The sequence below is a fragment of the Nicotiana tomentosiformis genome, chromosome 10, assembly GCF_000390325.3.
Source record: "Nicotiana tomentosiformis chromosome 10, ASM39032v3, whole genome shotgun sequence".
NCBI lineage: Eukaryota > Viridiplantae > Streptophyta > Magnoliopsida > Solanales > Solanaceae > Nicotiana > Nicotiana tomentosiformis.
Window position 1 is genome coordinate 15,251,101 of NC_090821.1, and position 14,829 is coordinate 15,265,929.

The 14,829-nt window shown below is 39.0% G+C and overlaps 1 protein-coding gene across 2 annotated transcripts; it reads right to left on the reverse strand.

Annotated features, from left to right (window-relative positions):
• Nucleotides 1-12,676: 12,676 nt before the first annotated feature.
• LOC104116980 (two-component response regulator ARR6) lies at nt 12,677-14,312 on the reverse strand. Of its 2 annotated transcripts, none has more exons than XM_009627950.4 (5): nt 14,040-14,312; nt 13,840-13,916; nt 13,503-13,580; nt 13,306-13,376; nt 12,677-13,087 (listed from the first exon to the last, which is right to left on the reverse strand). In XM_009627950.4, exons 1-5 carry the CDS (start codon nt 14,167-14,169, stop codon nt 12,826-12,828), a joined length of 618 nt encoding a protein of 205 aa, XP_009626245.1. In that variant the 5' UTR covers nt 14,170-14,312; the 3' UTR covers nt 12,677-12,825. The 2 variants fall into 2 exon arrangements, with proteins under 2 accessions (XP_009626245.1, XP_009626253.1); XM_009627958.4 differs by having other exon boundaries at nt 13,840-13,910; nt 14,040-14,300.
• Nucleotides 14,313-14,829: the final 517 nt, after the last annotated feature.

A 14,829-nucleotide genomic window follows, 5' to 3' on the forward strand; every position in this document is an offset into this window, starting at 1 on the left:
ATAGGCTGCAACAAAACATGCTATCCGTTTTAACAAGGCATCATCAATAATTTCAGAGTGAGAAGGGAAGATATTACATATGTAAACGCTTAAATATGCCAGTATCAACCAAGTCAAGGTCACCTAGGTTCATCATTCTTCCTCCTTTTATTCCCTACATTCCTACTCTACTCTAAAAAAAAAATTATTACCCGGTTCAAACTACATCCCATGGAAAAGAACCGAGGCACAAAGAAAAACCACAGGGGATTATTACTATCTACAAAGATACATATATATATATATATATATATATATATATATATATATATATATATATATATATATACTATATATATATAAGTGCCGGAATTCATCGAGTTTTTTTTTTTTTTTTTTTTTTTTTTGCTGAGGGGGACGCGACGCATCCGCCTCGTTTTCTTGAATAAAATCTATGTCCTACGAAAAGAAAAAAACTAACTAACTTGGGTGGCCTCCCAAGAAGCGCCTGATTTAACGTCGCGGCACGACGCAACATGTTCTTCATGCCTCCACTAAGTCCATTGTTGTCTTGTGACGTGCAATGTCACCACCCCAATAGTGTTTTACTCTTTGGCCATTTACCAAGAATGTCGTATTGGACCCCTTATCACACAATTCTATCGCACCATGAGGTTTCACACTAACCACTTCAAACGGACCCGACCATCGAGATTTAAGCTTTCCTGGAAAAAGCTTTAGCCTTGAATTAAACAGTAGAATTTGTTGACCTGGTTCAAACTCACGATGTTGGATATGCTTATCATGCCATCTTTTGGTCTTCTCTTTATACAATTTGGCATTTTCATACGCATGCAATCGAAACTCATCAAGCTCGTTGAGTTGTAGCAATCTCTTTTCACCGGCCAAGTCCATCTCCATATTTAGCCTTTTAATCGCCCAATAAGCTTTGTGTTCAAGCTCGACGGGCAGATGGCAGGCCTTCCCATAAACCAACCTGTACGGAGAAGTGCCTAATGGGGTCTTGTACGCAGTGCGATATGCCCATAATGCGTCATCCAGCTTCCCGGCCCAGTCCTTTCTATTCATACTTACTGTCTTTTCCAAAATCTGCTTGACCTCTCTGTTGGAAACTTCTACTTGACCACTCGTTTGGGGATGATAGGCAGTGGAAACTTTGTGCTTGACTCCGTATTTTGCAAGAATATTATTCAGCAGTTTGTTACAAAAGTGAGTTCCCCCGTCGCTTATCAACACTCTTGGGGTCCCAAAACGTGTGAAGATGTGCTTCTTTACAAAGCCTACCACAACTTTTGCGTCGTTAGTAGGAAGAGCTATGGCCTCTACCCACTTAGAAACATAGTCGACCGCCACCAAGATGTATCTGTGTCCGTTAGAATATGGGAATGGTCCCATAAAATCAATCCCCCAAACATCAAAAAGTTCTACCGCCAGTATATTTTGCAAGGGCATCTCGTGCTTCCTCGTGATAGTTCCAGTTCTTTGGCATCTATCACAATTTTTAACGAAGGCATGTGCATCCTTAAACAATTTTGGCCAATAAAAACCTGATTGTAGCACTTTTTGGGCGGTTCTATCCCCGCCGTGATGACCTCCATATGGTGACGCATGGCAGTCATGTAGTATAGCCTTCATCTCTTCCTCAGGAACACACCTTCTCACCAACTGATCTGCACACTGCCTATATAGGAATGGCTCATCCCACACGTAGAACCTTACATCGTGTAGGAATCTTCTTCTATTGTCAGCTGTCCATTCTAGTGGCGTTACCCCACTTGCGATAAAATTCACATAATCTGCATACCATGGGGCTTCACCTGAGGTGATTGCCAATATTTGCTCATCCGGAAATGTTTCTTTAATTGACCCTCCTTCCGCTACATGGTTCCGGCTCTCTAATCTGGACAAATGATCGGCCACTTGATTTTCTGTCCCTTTTCGATCTCGGATCTCTAAGTCAAATTCTTGCAAGAGGAGGACCCAACGAATCAGCCTCGGCTTGGCGTCTTTCTTTTCAAATAGGTATCTGATAGCTGAATGATCTGTGTAGACGATGACTTTGGTTCCCACTAGATAGGATCTGAACTTGTCAAATGCCCACACCACTGCAAGCAACTCCTTTTCAGTCACTGTATAATTCATCTGAGCTGGATTCATAGTTTTGCTTGCATAATAAATGGAGTGAAAGATTTTATCCCTCCTTTGCCCCAACACCGCTCCAATTGCTATGTCACTTGCATCGCACATCAACTCAAATGGTTGTGCCCAATCGGGGCCAATGATAATTGGTGCAGTCACCAATCTTCCCTTCAGCTCCTCAAATGCTTTCAGACATGCATTATCAAACTTGAAGGTAACGTCTTTCTCTAGAAGCCTGCACAAAGGGGAAGAAATTTTCGAAAAATCTTTAATGAAACGACGATAAAAACCTGCATGACCCAAGAAACTGCGAATGCCTTTGATGGATGTCGGCGGGGGCAATTTTTCGATCGTCTCCACCTTTGCTTTATCCACCTGTAGACCATCTTTTGAAACCTTGTGCCCCAAAACTATACCTTCACGTACCATGAAATGGCACTTTTCCCAGTTTAGCACCAAGTTCGTCTCTTCACACCTAGCTAGCACTTTATCAAGGTTCATCAAACAACTATCAAAAGAACATCCAAACACAGAAAAATCGTCCATGAATACTTCTACATATCTTTCAACCATGTCAGTGAAAATAGCCATCATACACCTTTGAAAAGTCGCAGGTGCATTACAAAGACCGAAGGGCATTCTCTTGAACGCATACGTGCCATAAGGACATGTAAATGTAGTTTTCTCTTGGTCTTCTGGGGCTATAGCAATCTGATTATACCCCGAATAACCGTCCAGGAAACAGTAGTATTCCTGGCCAGCTAATCTATCAAGCATTTGGTCAATAAAAGGCATGGGAAAGTGGTCTTTCCGGGTGGCATTGTTTAGTTTTCTGTAATCTATGCAAATTCTCCATCCAGTTACAGTTCTTGTAGGAATTAAGTCATTATTTTCATTAACTACTACGGTTATCCCCCTTTCTTCGGCACACATTGAACGGGGCTTACCCATTTACTATCAGAGATTGGAAATACAATACCTGCATCAAGCCACTTAATCACTTCTTTCCTTACCACTTCTTTCATGATTGGATTTAGTCGGCGTTGGTGTTCTACACTCGGCTTGTGTCCGTCCTCCATGAGGATTTTGTGCATGCAGAAAGCTGGACTAATGCCTTTAATGTCAGACATTGTCCACCCAATTGCTCGCTTGTGCTCACGTAGCACCCTTAATAGCTTTTCTTCCTGTAATTTAGACAAGTGAGCAGAAATAATAACAGGTAAAGTGTCAGAACTTCCCAAATAAGCATATTGAAGGTGAGGGGGTAGGGGTTTAAGTTCCATATTTGGAGCTTTTTCAATTGACGGCTTTGGTGGGGGGCCACTTGGCCTATTCAGGGGCTCAAACGGGATTATTCCTTGCATGTAACCACATGATGTATCTAGGATTCCCTTCATCTCCTCAACTTCATCATCCATCTCCAAGCTATCAAACAGCATGATTGCTTTTTCTAAACAGTCGCCTAGATATACACTCGTGTTAAGAAGTTTCTCATCCACCTCCACCACAGATATCATAGAGAGCTCCTCATAGTGGCGGGGGAGTTGGATTGCTTTGTAGACATTGAAGACTGCCTCCTCGTTGTCCACTCTCATAATCATTTTCCCTTCTCTCACTTTAATTATTGCATCGCCAGTAGCCAAGAGAGGTCGTCCCAATATGATTGGAACTTGTTCATCAGCCTCGAAGTCTAGAATAATGAAGTCAGCTGGGAAGATGAATTTTCCAATTTGCAGCAGCACATCTTCAATCACTCCTTCGGGGTAGGCTATGGACCTATCAGCTAATTGCAACATCACGGTGGTTGGTCTCGGAGCTCCCAGACCTAATTGCTTAAACAAGGATAACGGCATCAGATTTATGCTTGCACCCAAATCACACAGAGCACGTCCCACGTTAATATTACCGATTTGTACTGGAATAGTGAAGCTGCCAGGGTCCTTAAGCTTTTGGGGAAGCTTGTTTTGGACCCTTGATGTGCATTCCTCAGTAAGTGCAACCGTCTCGAACTCAGTCAATTTCCTCTTATGAGCCACTATGTCTTTTATGTACTTAGCGTACTTTGGAATTTCCCGAAGTACATCCACTAATGGAATATTTAATTGAACCTGACTCAACATGGAGAGAAATTTGTTGAACATGCGATCGTCATTCCTTTTCTGCAATCTTTGGGGGAAAGGTGGTGGTGGCCTTGTAACCTCCATTCGCTCTGAACTTGCATCATCTTCCTTTGACTCTTGTGTTGCCTTAGGTGTCAACTCCCCCCCAGGTATAGGTTTTTCTTTTATCTTCCTTGGCGCTTCCTCTAGTTCCCTCCCGTTTCTAAGTGTAACTGCATTAATTTGAGGGTTCTTCTCTGTATCACTGGGAAGTGAGCCTGTAGGTCTAGTATTTTGGTTTGCTGCTAACTGCCCCATTTGCCTCTCAAGATTTCTGAAATCGGTCCTGAGCTGTTGATTGTCTAGTAACAACTTTTTCAGCAAGTCATTCGTACTTTCTTCCATTTGTTGGGGTGGCTTCTGAGGTTGAGTAAAATTCCCTTGAGGCCTATACTGATTCTGTTGACTTCCGCCCCATGAGAAGTTAGGATGATTCCTCCAGTTTGGGTTGTAAGTGTTCCCATATTGCGCATGTTGATTCATAGGACCTCTGTTTTGTTGTCCCACATAGTATATAGATTCAGGATTCGTGGGGCACATGTCAATCATATGACTGTCTCCGCATAGTTCGCAACAAATAGACATCTGCTGTACATGTTGCATTTGTTGTGTTGTCATTCTATTCATCTGATTTGCCAATTTTGCTATATCGGCTCTCATGGCGGAAAAGTCATCAAGCTCAATCAAACCGGCGGCCTTCTGTTTAATTACCCTTCGTGAATCCCCCTCTCCTTGCCAATTATGGTCATTAGCAGTGAAATTATTTAGCAGGAGTTGTATTTCACTATACGGTCTTGCCATGCAACTACCCCCACAAGCTGAGTCAAGATTCATCTTTGATGCTTCATCTAACCCATCAACAAAAGTGTGACCCAATACCTCATCAGTTTGACAATGATGCGGGCAGTCTCTGAGTAGTTTCTTGTATCTTTCCCAAGCTTGACGAAGTGTCTCGCCATCCCGTTGTTGGAACCCAAGAATTTGGCTCCTCAACGACTTTGTCTTCTTAGTTGGGAAAAACTTGATCAGGAATTTCCTTGCTAGATCATCCCAAGTGTGGATAGAGTTCGCGGGCTCCTTTTGCAACCATTCTTTAGCTTCCCCCAACAGTGAAAAAGGGAATAGTGTCAGCCTGACATAGTCCTTGGAGACGTTCGGATAATTGTAAGTGTCTGTGATTTCCAAGAAGTTCTGAATATGCCTCTGCGGGTCCTCATGAGATAGACCCACATATTGTCCTGTGGACTGAATCAGCTGTACCATGTACTGTTTGAGTTCAAAATGCCCAGTGATATCAGGCTTCACAATAGCCTGAGTCATATTCGCAAGATTGGGCCTTGCGGCTTCGATTACCGGACGCTCTTCATTGCCTGCCATATCTATTGGCTGTGGTTGGATTGCGATGTCCAAATCTCTTTCTATTCTCATTCTAGCTTCGTGTTCCCTTCTCACTCTATGTAATGTTCGTTCGATTTCTGGATCAAGAGGAATGAGGTTGTTTGCACTTCTACTCCTCTGCATTCGAGAGTAGACCCTGCGTTGACACAAACCAGGCAAACTGAAAATTAAAACTTGAAAACAAATATCTAATAAAAGCTTAACTTAGTCACGTAGCTAATTTCTAAGTCCCCGGCAACGGCGCCAAAAACTTGTTGCGACCAAACACACTCACGCAAGTATACGCGGTCGTCAAGTAATAAAGTGACTCAAAGTCGGATGTCGAACCCACGAGGACTTATGATTAACTATTAACTAAATTAGCCTATCTTAATTATCTAAACAAGAATTAAATCTAAAAATATTTTATTCTAACTAATTAAATAAGAATAATATAAATAATAAACTTTGAACAGAGAAAGAGCAGATTTTAATGATATCAATGTAATGAGAACGATCTAGGGTTATGGGCTATCTAACAATCCTATTGTATTCTTCAATTGAATTGACCGACTAATTTATCTAGCTTATTGGTTGACAGGGTTAATGCTCATAAGAATCTGTCGAGTTCTTACTCGCCTATTCAAGCTAACCTAACGCCTATATGTCTATGGAGTTAGAATCAACAAGAACGCATTTATAATTCCTGTAAATCAACCAAGCAAGGCAATTAGGTATATGTCTATCCTAACTACGAATCCGTTCCCCGATGCCCGAGTTCAAGAACTTGCCCTACTCAATCCTATATGCAATATAGAATTCCCACTTTCGAGTTCAATTCTAGATTCGTAGATAATATTCAATTGGTGATCAAGCAATTAAATAATTAAGTGCAAGATTGAATAAATAAACTAATATGATAAATCAAGAAGTCAAAATCAATATCCGAATAACAATAGTCATGAAAGAACCACAACCCTAGAACGTGAAGTTTAGCTCCACATAGACATGGTAGCCAAACAACAAATCATATAAAGAAACATAAAAATTACTAAGTTTGGTGGGAGAAAGATGAAACTCGATGAATTCCGGCCTCCACAGCTTTTTCCTGGCTTTTTCCCTCTTCCCAATATGTTAGATAACCTAAAGGAGGCATTTTTGGCTTATATATTGCGTACAAAAGTCGTGGGCCAAAGCTCTCCTATTCCTAGTCCAATTCGGCTTCAGGGATTGATGCTAAGGTGGATGCGACGCATCCACCTTGTCCTCCATTTCACTTTTTGCCTGCGAAGGTGGATGCGACGCATCCACCTTGTCCTCTATTTCTCAGCTTGCATGCGATGGTGGACGCGACGCTTCCAGCTTCACTTCTACTTCCCAGTTTCGCACGCGATGGCAGACGCGATGGCTCAACTTCACTGCTAAGGTTGCATGCATGATGATGTTTTCCTAGGTTGGATGCGACGCATCCAACCCTTCTTCCTCTAGCTAAACCACCTTTTCTTCATATTTTGCACTCCGAACACCTTAAATCGTCACACATAACTTAATTAGTCATCAAACCAATAATTACACCATGTTGGGTGTTTTAAAGATTAAATAACATCAAAAAGTGGTTAAAGCATGGGCAAAGTAACATCAACACATATCGAAATATGCCAAACATCAGCAGGCACCGGTTCCTATAATTTCTATGCCACATGCTCTTTCCCTTTGCTACTGGAAATTGAGATTGCATTCATCTACCTTGCTGCCGGTTGGTCTCCTCTTATATGTTTAATTTCCTCGAAAGTTGGGAACTTGAGTAATTGATGATATGTTGACGGCACAACCTTCATATCGTGCAACCATGGTCTCCCTAGGAAAATATTGTAGCCCATATCACCATCTACTACTTCAAAAAGGGTCATTTTCATGACCCATTTGGCATTTATAGGCAACATAATCTCTCCTCGGGTTGTCACGCTTGCCAAATTGAACCCGATGAGGAGCTTTGTGGCCAAAATGATACTTCCGGTTAGCTTGGCTTGCTCCAGAGCTCTCCATTGGATAATATTGGCCGAACGCCTTGGGTCCACCAAACACGTTTATTTTTAAAATCCAAAACATTAAGGGAAATTACCAGGGCATCATTGTGCGGCAACAGTAGTCCATCTGCGTCTTCCTCCGTGAAAGGTCATCCTCATCTACTTCCCGGAGTCTCTTACTGTGGGTTACTGACACCTTCGTATTTTTTGCCGCTGAAAGTTTAACACCATTAATCTCGTTCCCCCCAAAAATTATGTTGATCGTCAGATGAGGAGGATCTTCTCCTGCTTTCGTGGGTTCCGCGTTGTCCCGATTACGGCCGTAGTTATTTTTACCCCAGTCACTTAAGAATTCTCTAAGATGGCCATTTTTAATAATGTCGCCACCTCTTCGCACAAATTCTGGCAGTCCATAGTCCGGTGACCGTTGGTCCCATGGTATTCGCACCACAAATTAGGATCCCTTTAATTGGGATCGGATCTCATTGCTTCGGGCACCGTGCTTCCTTAATGTTCCTTATAACTAACACATGTTCCACTATGCTGATGTTGAAGTTGTATTCAGAAAGCCTGGGGTAGGAGGAGTCTCGAGAACCCGATATCTCCTTATCCTGCAATGATCTGTTGTTCCGAACACGATCAGCTCTCTTATCGGTAGCGAATCTATCCGCCGCCCGAAAACCCCTGCCGCGTCTTCGGCCCTTTAGTAGGGAAAAAACCATCCTCTAGAAGACCGTCGATTTGTGTCAAAATAGTCCCTCGATTTCTCCTTATTCTTCTCCCCGTCCCGACCCTTGGTTGATGCCGGGAAATCGAGATGGTCATCCTCAATTCTTATCTTTGACTCGAACCGGTTGTGAATATCCGTCCATGTCGTAACTCGAGAAGACTTTCTTTCAATTTTCGGGAAATGTTGGAGCTCCTCAGATTCATCTCTGTAGTAAATGCTTCAACTGCCCATTCGTCTGGTACAACCAGTAGCAACATCCTTTCTTTCTGGAATCTGGGCACGAACTCCCGCAATAATTCGGACTCTCCTTATGCAATCTTGAATATGTTGGCCTTTCAGGACTGTACCTTCCTAAAAGGAATCTATTGAATGCTCGGGTAAAAACGAATACCATATCAGAGCCCCTTTTATGAGGGTCTCCCCGAATTTCTTCAATAAGACCGACTCAATCTTGTGCGGAGCTAAGTCGTTCCCCTTCACCGCCATTATATTGGTGGTGATGTGCTCCTGAGGATCCGAAGCTCCATCATACTTCGGTATGTCTGGCATCTTGAACTCCTTCGGGATCAATTCCGGTGTCGCGCTCGATTTGAACGGAAATTGGGTGCATTTCTTTGAGTCTGGTCCTTTCAATACTGGTGGTGCACCCAGAATTTGATCCATTCGGGCGTTTATTTCCCTCATAAACCGCATGAGTTCAATTTTAAAGTGATCATTCTCATTGTTGTTACCGGATCCACTATCGTTCCCCCGGCCCTGTCGAAGCCGACTTCGCCCCTCGGGGTGTTGTTGTCGACCCTCTGCGTTGTTTGGTTTGCGGAAGCACTAGGATGAACTAGACCCCGTCCATTCGCGTTATTAATTTATATGTGATTTATAGACAAGTAAATAGATTTGATCTCAAAATAATAAATAAATTAAATAAGAATGTAAGACTTAGCGTTGAAATCAAGATAATACAGCAGAAATCCTGGTTCCACGAGTAGAACTTCCGGAGGCAGTAGTAACGATATTAATAAGCAAGCAGATAAAATATTATTGAGTTTTGAACAATATATAGCATAAGCTTGTTAGAAAATTCGTGTTCTACAATGGTTGTTGAACTCACTATTTATAGTTGCTCCTATGGGACAAGGTCCTAGGATCAAGCCCCTCTTAAATGACAATTATGGAGGCCATTGAAGAATGTGTAACGACAGGCCATGAATGTCATATTCTCTATAATGAGATATGAACTTAATGCTATAGAATATTCTCCATTAAATGTTATCGGGTGGCAGGCATTTATTTTGTCTTTATGAGCAACACTTCGGGAACAAACGAGATTGCTGCCCTCAGACTTGACTGCCATTTGTTTCGCTTTCCATCTGCCTCCGGCTCTACGTGTCGCTTTATTATGCGAGTTTTTAATATGAATATATTTTATCATATATAATATTTTACTTTTAAAAAAAAAAACATGAAATGTGACTTATACCCATAAGTTTTAAAAACTATCAAAAATACTGAAGAACTCTGAAGAAAATTCATACAAAACAAGCGAAACAAATATGAAAAAAATTTACACAAACATTAGCAGATTTTAGCAAATTACCTTCAAATTTTATCTTTGCGGTGGATTGCCATAGATTGGCACAACTAACTTTGGCGAAGGTTTTCTTCTGTTTATGGAGAAGGGCAAAGCCGCGTGAGTTTAATGAGGAAAAAGTGTATAGATATGTATTAGTTGGGTCATAATAACATAAATTGGGCCTTTTTTATAAAATACGAAAGTTTAGAAAAATTTTTATTTTTTTTTAAAAATCGAACGGTAATATTTTGGGCCAAAAACAACTCTTGAATTGATTTTGAGATTTGAGTTTTGGGATTTGGAAAATTTTCGAAATATAAATAAAATCTATAAACAAACAGGTACTTATAAAAAAAAAAAAAATTGGAAAAATTTTGATAAAATCTATGGCAAAAGGGAAGTTAAGAATCGGATTGGATTTGTACTAAAATCTTTCCCCACTGCTTGGAGTTGGAGGTGGAACTTTCTTTTAATGTTCTTTATTGTGTCTCCTAATACTGCCATGTGACATATCGCATATTTTAGCCATACCTCGTCCTGGAGCTGGAGTAAGCGATATATTATTTTTTTTTCTAACCATTTCAGGTTAAGGCACTTTTGTTTTTATTAAGATTATTATATTGTCTTAATTTGAATAAGCTCTAAATATTAAGGTATTGCATCTACATCGAAAATTCAGTAATTAAAACTATTTATTTTTTCATTATTTGATGTGGATAATTTATCTTTTATTTAAAAATTAAAAATACAGATTCAAATTAAATTACTAATGAATATTATAGCCATAAAATATTGAAACAATATTATTTATATGGTGTTATATACTCTATTCGTTTCAATTTATGTCGCACACTTTTTTATTCATCCGTTTCAAAAAAAGATATTTCTATTTTTGAAAAACTTGAATTTTTAATTTATTCATTTTACCCTTAATAAAAAGTTTTTACAATCACTAATTGTTATGGCCCCACAAAAGTTTTACGCTTTATGTTTTTTGGCTGGCGATGGTGGGGTCAGGGATGATAATTTTAAGGTAATGACGGAGGAGGTTGGCGATGGTGATTGTGTAGTGGTAGCCACTAGTGATTGTGGCTAGAGATAATGAATGTGCTATGGTGGCTAGAGATAATGAATGTGCTATGGTGGCTAGTGAGGAGGAGGAGGTGGTGACTGGCAGGGCCGGCTCTAATGTAGATCCAAGTAAGGCTTTTGCGTTAGGTCCCCAAATTTTGGGGCCTCCATTTTTTAAAAAATTATAAGTATTTTAAAAAATTATATTTAGTACTTTTCGTTTAAAATTAGAGTTTTTTTATAACAATTATCTCAAAGAAAATAAGTTTTCAAGATTATAATTGATAAAATTTTACCTAAGATTAACAATATCTCAAGATAGATTAAATTTGTTGGTTATATTATCAATTAAAAATGACTTATTAGAGAAAATCGAAAAATTTAGGTCTCACATTAAACTTTAGCTTTAACCACACATATGCTATGCAACAAAAAGTTGGCGATAGAGACGGTTGATGGTGTCTACTAGTAGTAGTAAAGATGGTTGGTAATGGTGATTGTGCAATAGAAATTAGTGATAAAGGCAGTTGGTGGTGGTTGTATGATGGGGAAAGCTAGTGAAGGAGGTTGTGGCTAGTGGTAGACTGGTAGTGGTGATCGATGGTGACGGTGCTTTGTGGTGGAGGTGGCCGTTGTTGATGGTGGAGGGTGTTGGTAGTTTAGTAGTTAAGTGGCTGATGGTGACAGGTCATAAAGGTAGCCGGTAATGGTGATTGGCCATGAAACATGGTAATAAATAGAATGGTGGTAAAAGATTACTTTGACATAAAATTTAAGTGAGCGTGTAATAAATAATAATATTAGTCTCAATACAAGATTTAAATGATTTAAATTTACTAAGAGCTAATACTACAACAACAACAACAACAAAGTTTAGGAAGGGTAGTGTGTACGCAGACCTTACCCCTACCCTGGGGTAAAGAGGTTGTTTCCAAATGACCCTCGACATCCTTCCCTCCAAGAACTCCCCAACTTGCTCTTGGGATGACTCGAACTCACAACCTCTTAGTTGGAAGTGTAGGGTGCTTACCATCAGAGCAACTCACCTTGTCATAACTAAGAGCTAATAGTAACTGTGAAAAAAGTATAAATGCATTTAATAGAGGAACATCTGAACGCTTTAAGCTAAGATATCCATTAAATGCAAACACATAAAATAAAATTGTAACCAAACACATTATTGTGCCAATAAACGCATGTTTCTTCAACACTAACTCTAATGTTCTGTTTCTTTCCGATGACATATTGATAAATTTCTTACAAATTAAGCATCACGAGAGCCTGAATAGCACATGTACATTGGCATAAATATAAAAAGTTACACCCTCCCTCTCAAATTATGTTTCGTGATTTCTAAAAATAGTCATCTCAAATTATTTGTTATTTTAGAAGTTCAAGATAAAATAAATTATATTTATCCTATTTTTTTACCCTTAATATAAATTATTCTTGAAAATAAAAATAGAATATAAATAGGGTAAATATTTAATGAAAATAGATTATATCTTAAGACATAAATAAGGATAAAATAGTTTAAAACCATTCCTAATTAATGACAGATAATTTCAGACGGAGGGAGTAAATCAACAAGTGCAAAGGTAGCTTAATTGTATAATTGCACTCATTAGTAAGATAGTAATAAGCTAAAGGATGTACAAAATTATGTTGTAATACAAACAAAAATGACCTTATACATAGTGTGTCAAGGCCGACTATCGTAGCTAAATCAGAAAGCAAAAATAGGAATCAGTGTTATGCAATCTTTGGGTGCTTCAACAGAGACTGTTGCAATAATGGAGCTGATGAACATTTTGGTGATGAGGGTATATCATGAGTTTGTGTCAATGACAATGAACAGTCTTGAATTTTTCTCTTTCTGGAACAACTCCCTTCTTTCATTTGCTCTGTTTCCTTGTTATCATTCTCCCCTCTCAAAATGAAATCTTTCAGTCGTTTAACATCGGAAAGCTTGACAGGTTTCTGGAGAAACTCTTTGGCCCCTTCCTCCAAACATCTATTCGTAGGCAAAAGAACATTTTTGATTAGACAGTGGCAAGAATCCGGATGTTACATTTTTGTAATCCGGCTTAGGTATATTTAAATCAACAACTAAAGTACCAAACTTTTATATATAAATGTGTATTTGACAAACTGGATTTCCATTTCTAATTGGCCAAACCTAAAGCAAATAAACAAAACTATTGATGGTATTCTAAAAGAGTGGTTGGTTACCTATCAATACGAGCTAAAATCTTTTCTGATGACATAATCACAACAGGAATTTTGCTCAACGCCGAAGATCCCTGCTTAGGAAGAACAAATGTGTCATTCAAAGTCAATTATTTTAATTTCAACTATACCAGACATAGAAATGTGTAATAAATGCTCAAAGGGAACAGTGTAACATAATCTCATCTTTCAAAACAAACCTTGATCTTCTTGAGAAGTTCATATCCTGTCATTCCAGGCATAGAATAGTCAGTCATTATCAGATTCACCTTCAATTCCTGAAAACCAATGAATTCCATATTACTTTACAATTTCGTAGCACTTTAGGTAAAACCAGCCAAATTCAATGTTCCCAAGAAAGCAAATAGAATTTTATCAATGATCCCTAGTTCAAAATGGTAGAGAAAACTTCTACTTTCTGATTTGCAATCTTTCCTCAAAATCTTGCCAATTAAAAACTTTCTTATTCATTAGTTCAAAATGGTAAAGAAACTTCCACTTTCTCATTATAAATAAAAATAATACGATTATCCTTACATCAATTCCCAGAGAACTTTTCTCTCCATCCAAACCCAAATATTGCAAAGCCATCCTTCCACTCTCAACTGCTGTCACTGCAAACAAAATCCATCAGAAAAATTTTAACACACAACTAGAAAGAACATAAAAAGGGAATTAAGTAATGGTGTAGGGGAAAAACACAACAGCGAATTCAACAACAAAAAGAAAAACCCAACCTTTACAGCAAGAGATTTTCAGCAATCGCTCAATAACTTTCCTATCCACATGACTATCATCGACGGCTAGAACATGCAATTCTTGGGCATCACTTAAAGAATAGTCACCAGCCATATTTTCCACTTCCATTCTCTTCCTCAGCACTGCTACAAAAATGGGTGTTATATTTTGTCTATAGAATCCGACGTACAAAATGGGTGGAAAGAGTAAATAAATATATAGTACTACTAGTTCTAGTAGATACGGAGAGAGAGGGGAAAGGGAAAGAAATCTACTTTAGGGAGACTAAAAGACTAATGGATACTGCAAGATCTTAGAAAATCTAAATAGCATGATCCCACTTGTCTCTCTTTATGTGACGCTATTATTAAATGTGATTGTTCCTGCCTACTGTTTCTTTGTTTGGTTGGGGGGGAGGGGGGGTTACTTTTTGTGGAAGATTGTGGACAAAACAATACTGTTCTTCTGTTGTGTAACGTATCTTATTGTACAAATTCTGATTCTCTGTATATTGTGCTAACTTGTGGGGCTATGAAAATAAACACTATGTGGTCACAGACTTATTGGCTTGACCGTCTTATAGCAGGTTTGGCAAAGCTGACAAAAATGTAACTTATTTTGAAAGGTGTTTTTATTTTTGTTGGAAAACAGTTTGTGTTTGACTAATTAATTTGAAAAGTATTTTTGAGCAGCAATTAGTGTTTGATCAAGCTTTTAAAAATTGCTTCTAAGCTCCTGTTTGGCCATAGATTTTGCCAAGTTTTTTCCATTTTTTTGGGCAAAACATAT

What these genes read in the sequence shown, in the direction of transcription:
- LOC104116980 (XM_009627950.4), bottom strand. Translation starts at nt 14,169, where the DNA reads ATGGAAGTGGAAAATATGGCTGGTGACTATTCTTTAAGTGATGCCCAA. An exon ending in AAAGTTCTCTGGGAATTGAT is followed by an intron (nt 13,581 to 13,839) that starts GTAAGGATAATC and finishes ATTGGTTTTCAG; the next exon opens with GAATTGAAGGTGAATCTGAT. An exon ending in ATTTTAGCTCGTATTGATAG is followed by an intron (nt 13,088 to 13,305) that starts GTAACCAACCAC and finishes GCCTACGAATAG; the next exon opens with ATGTTTGGAGGAAGGGGCCA.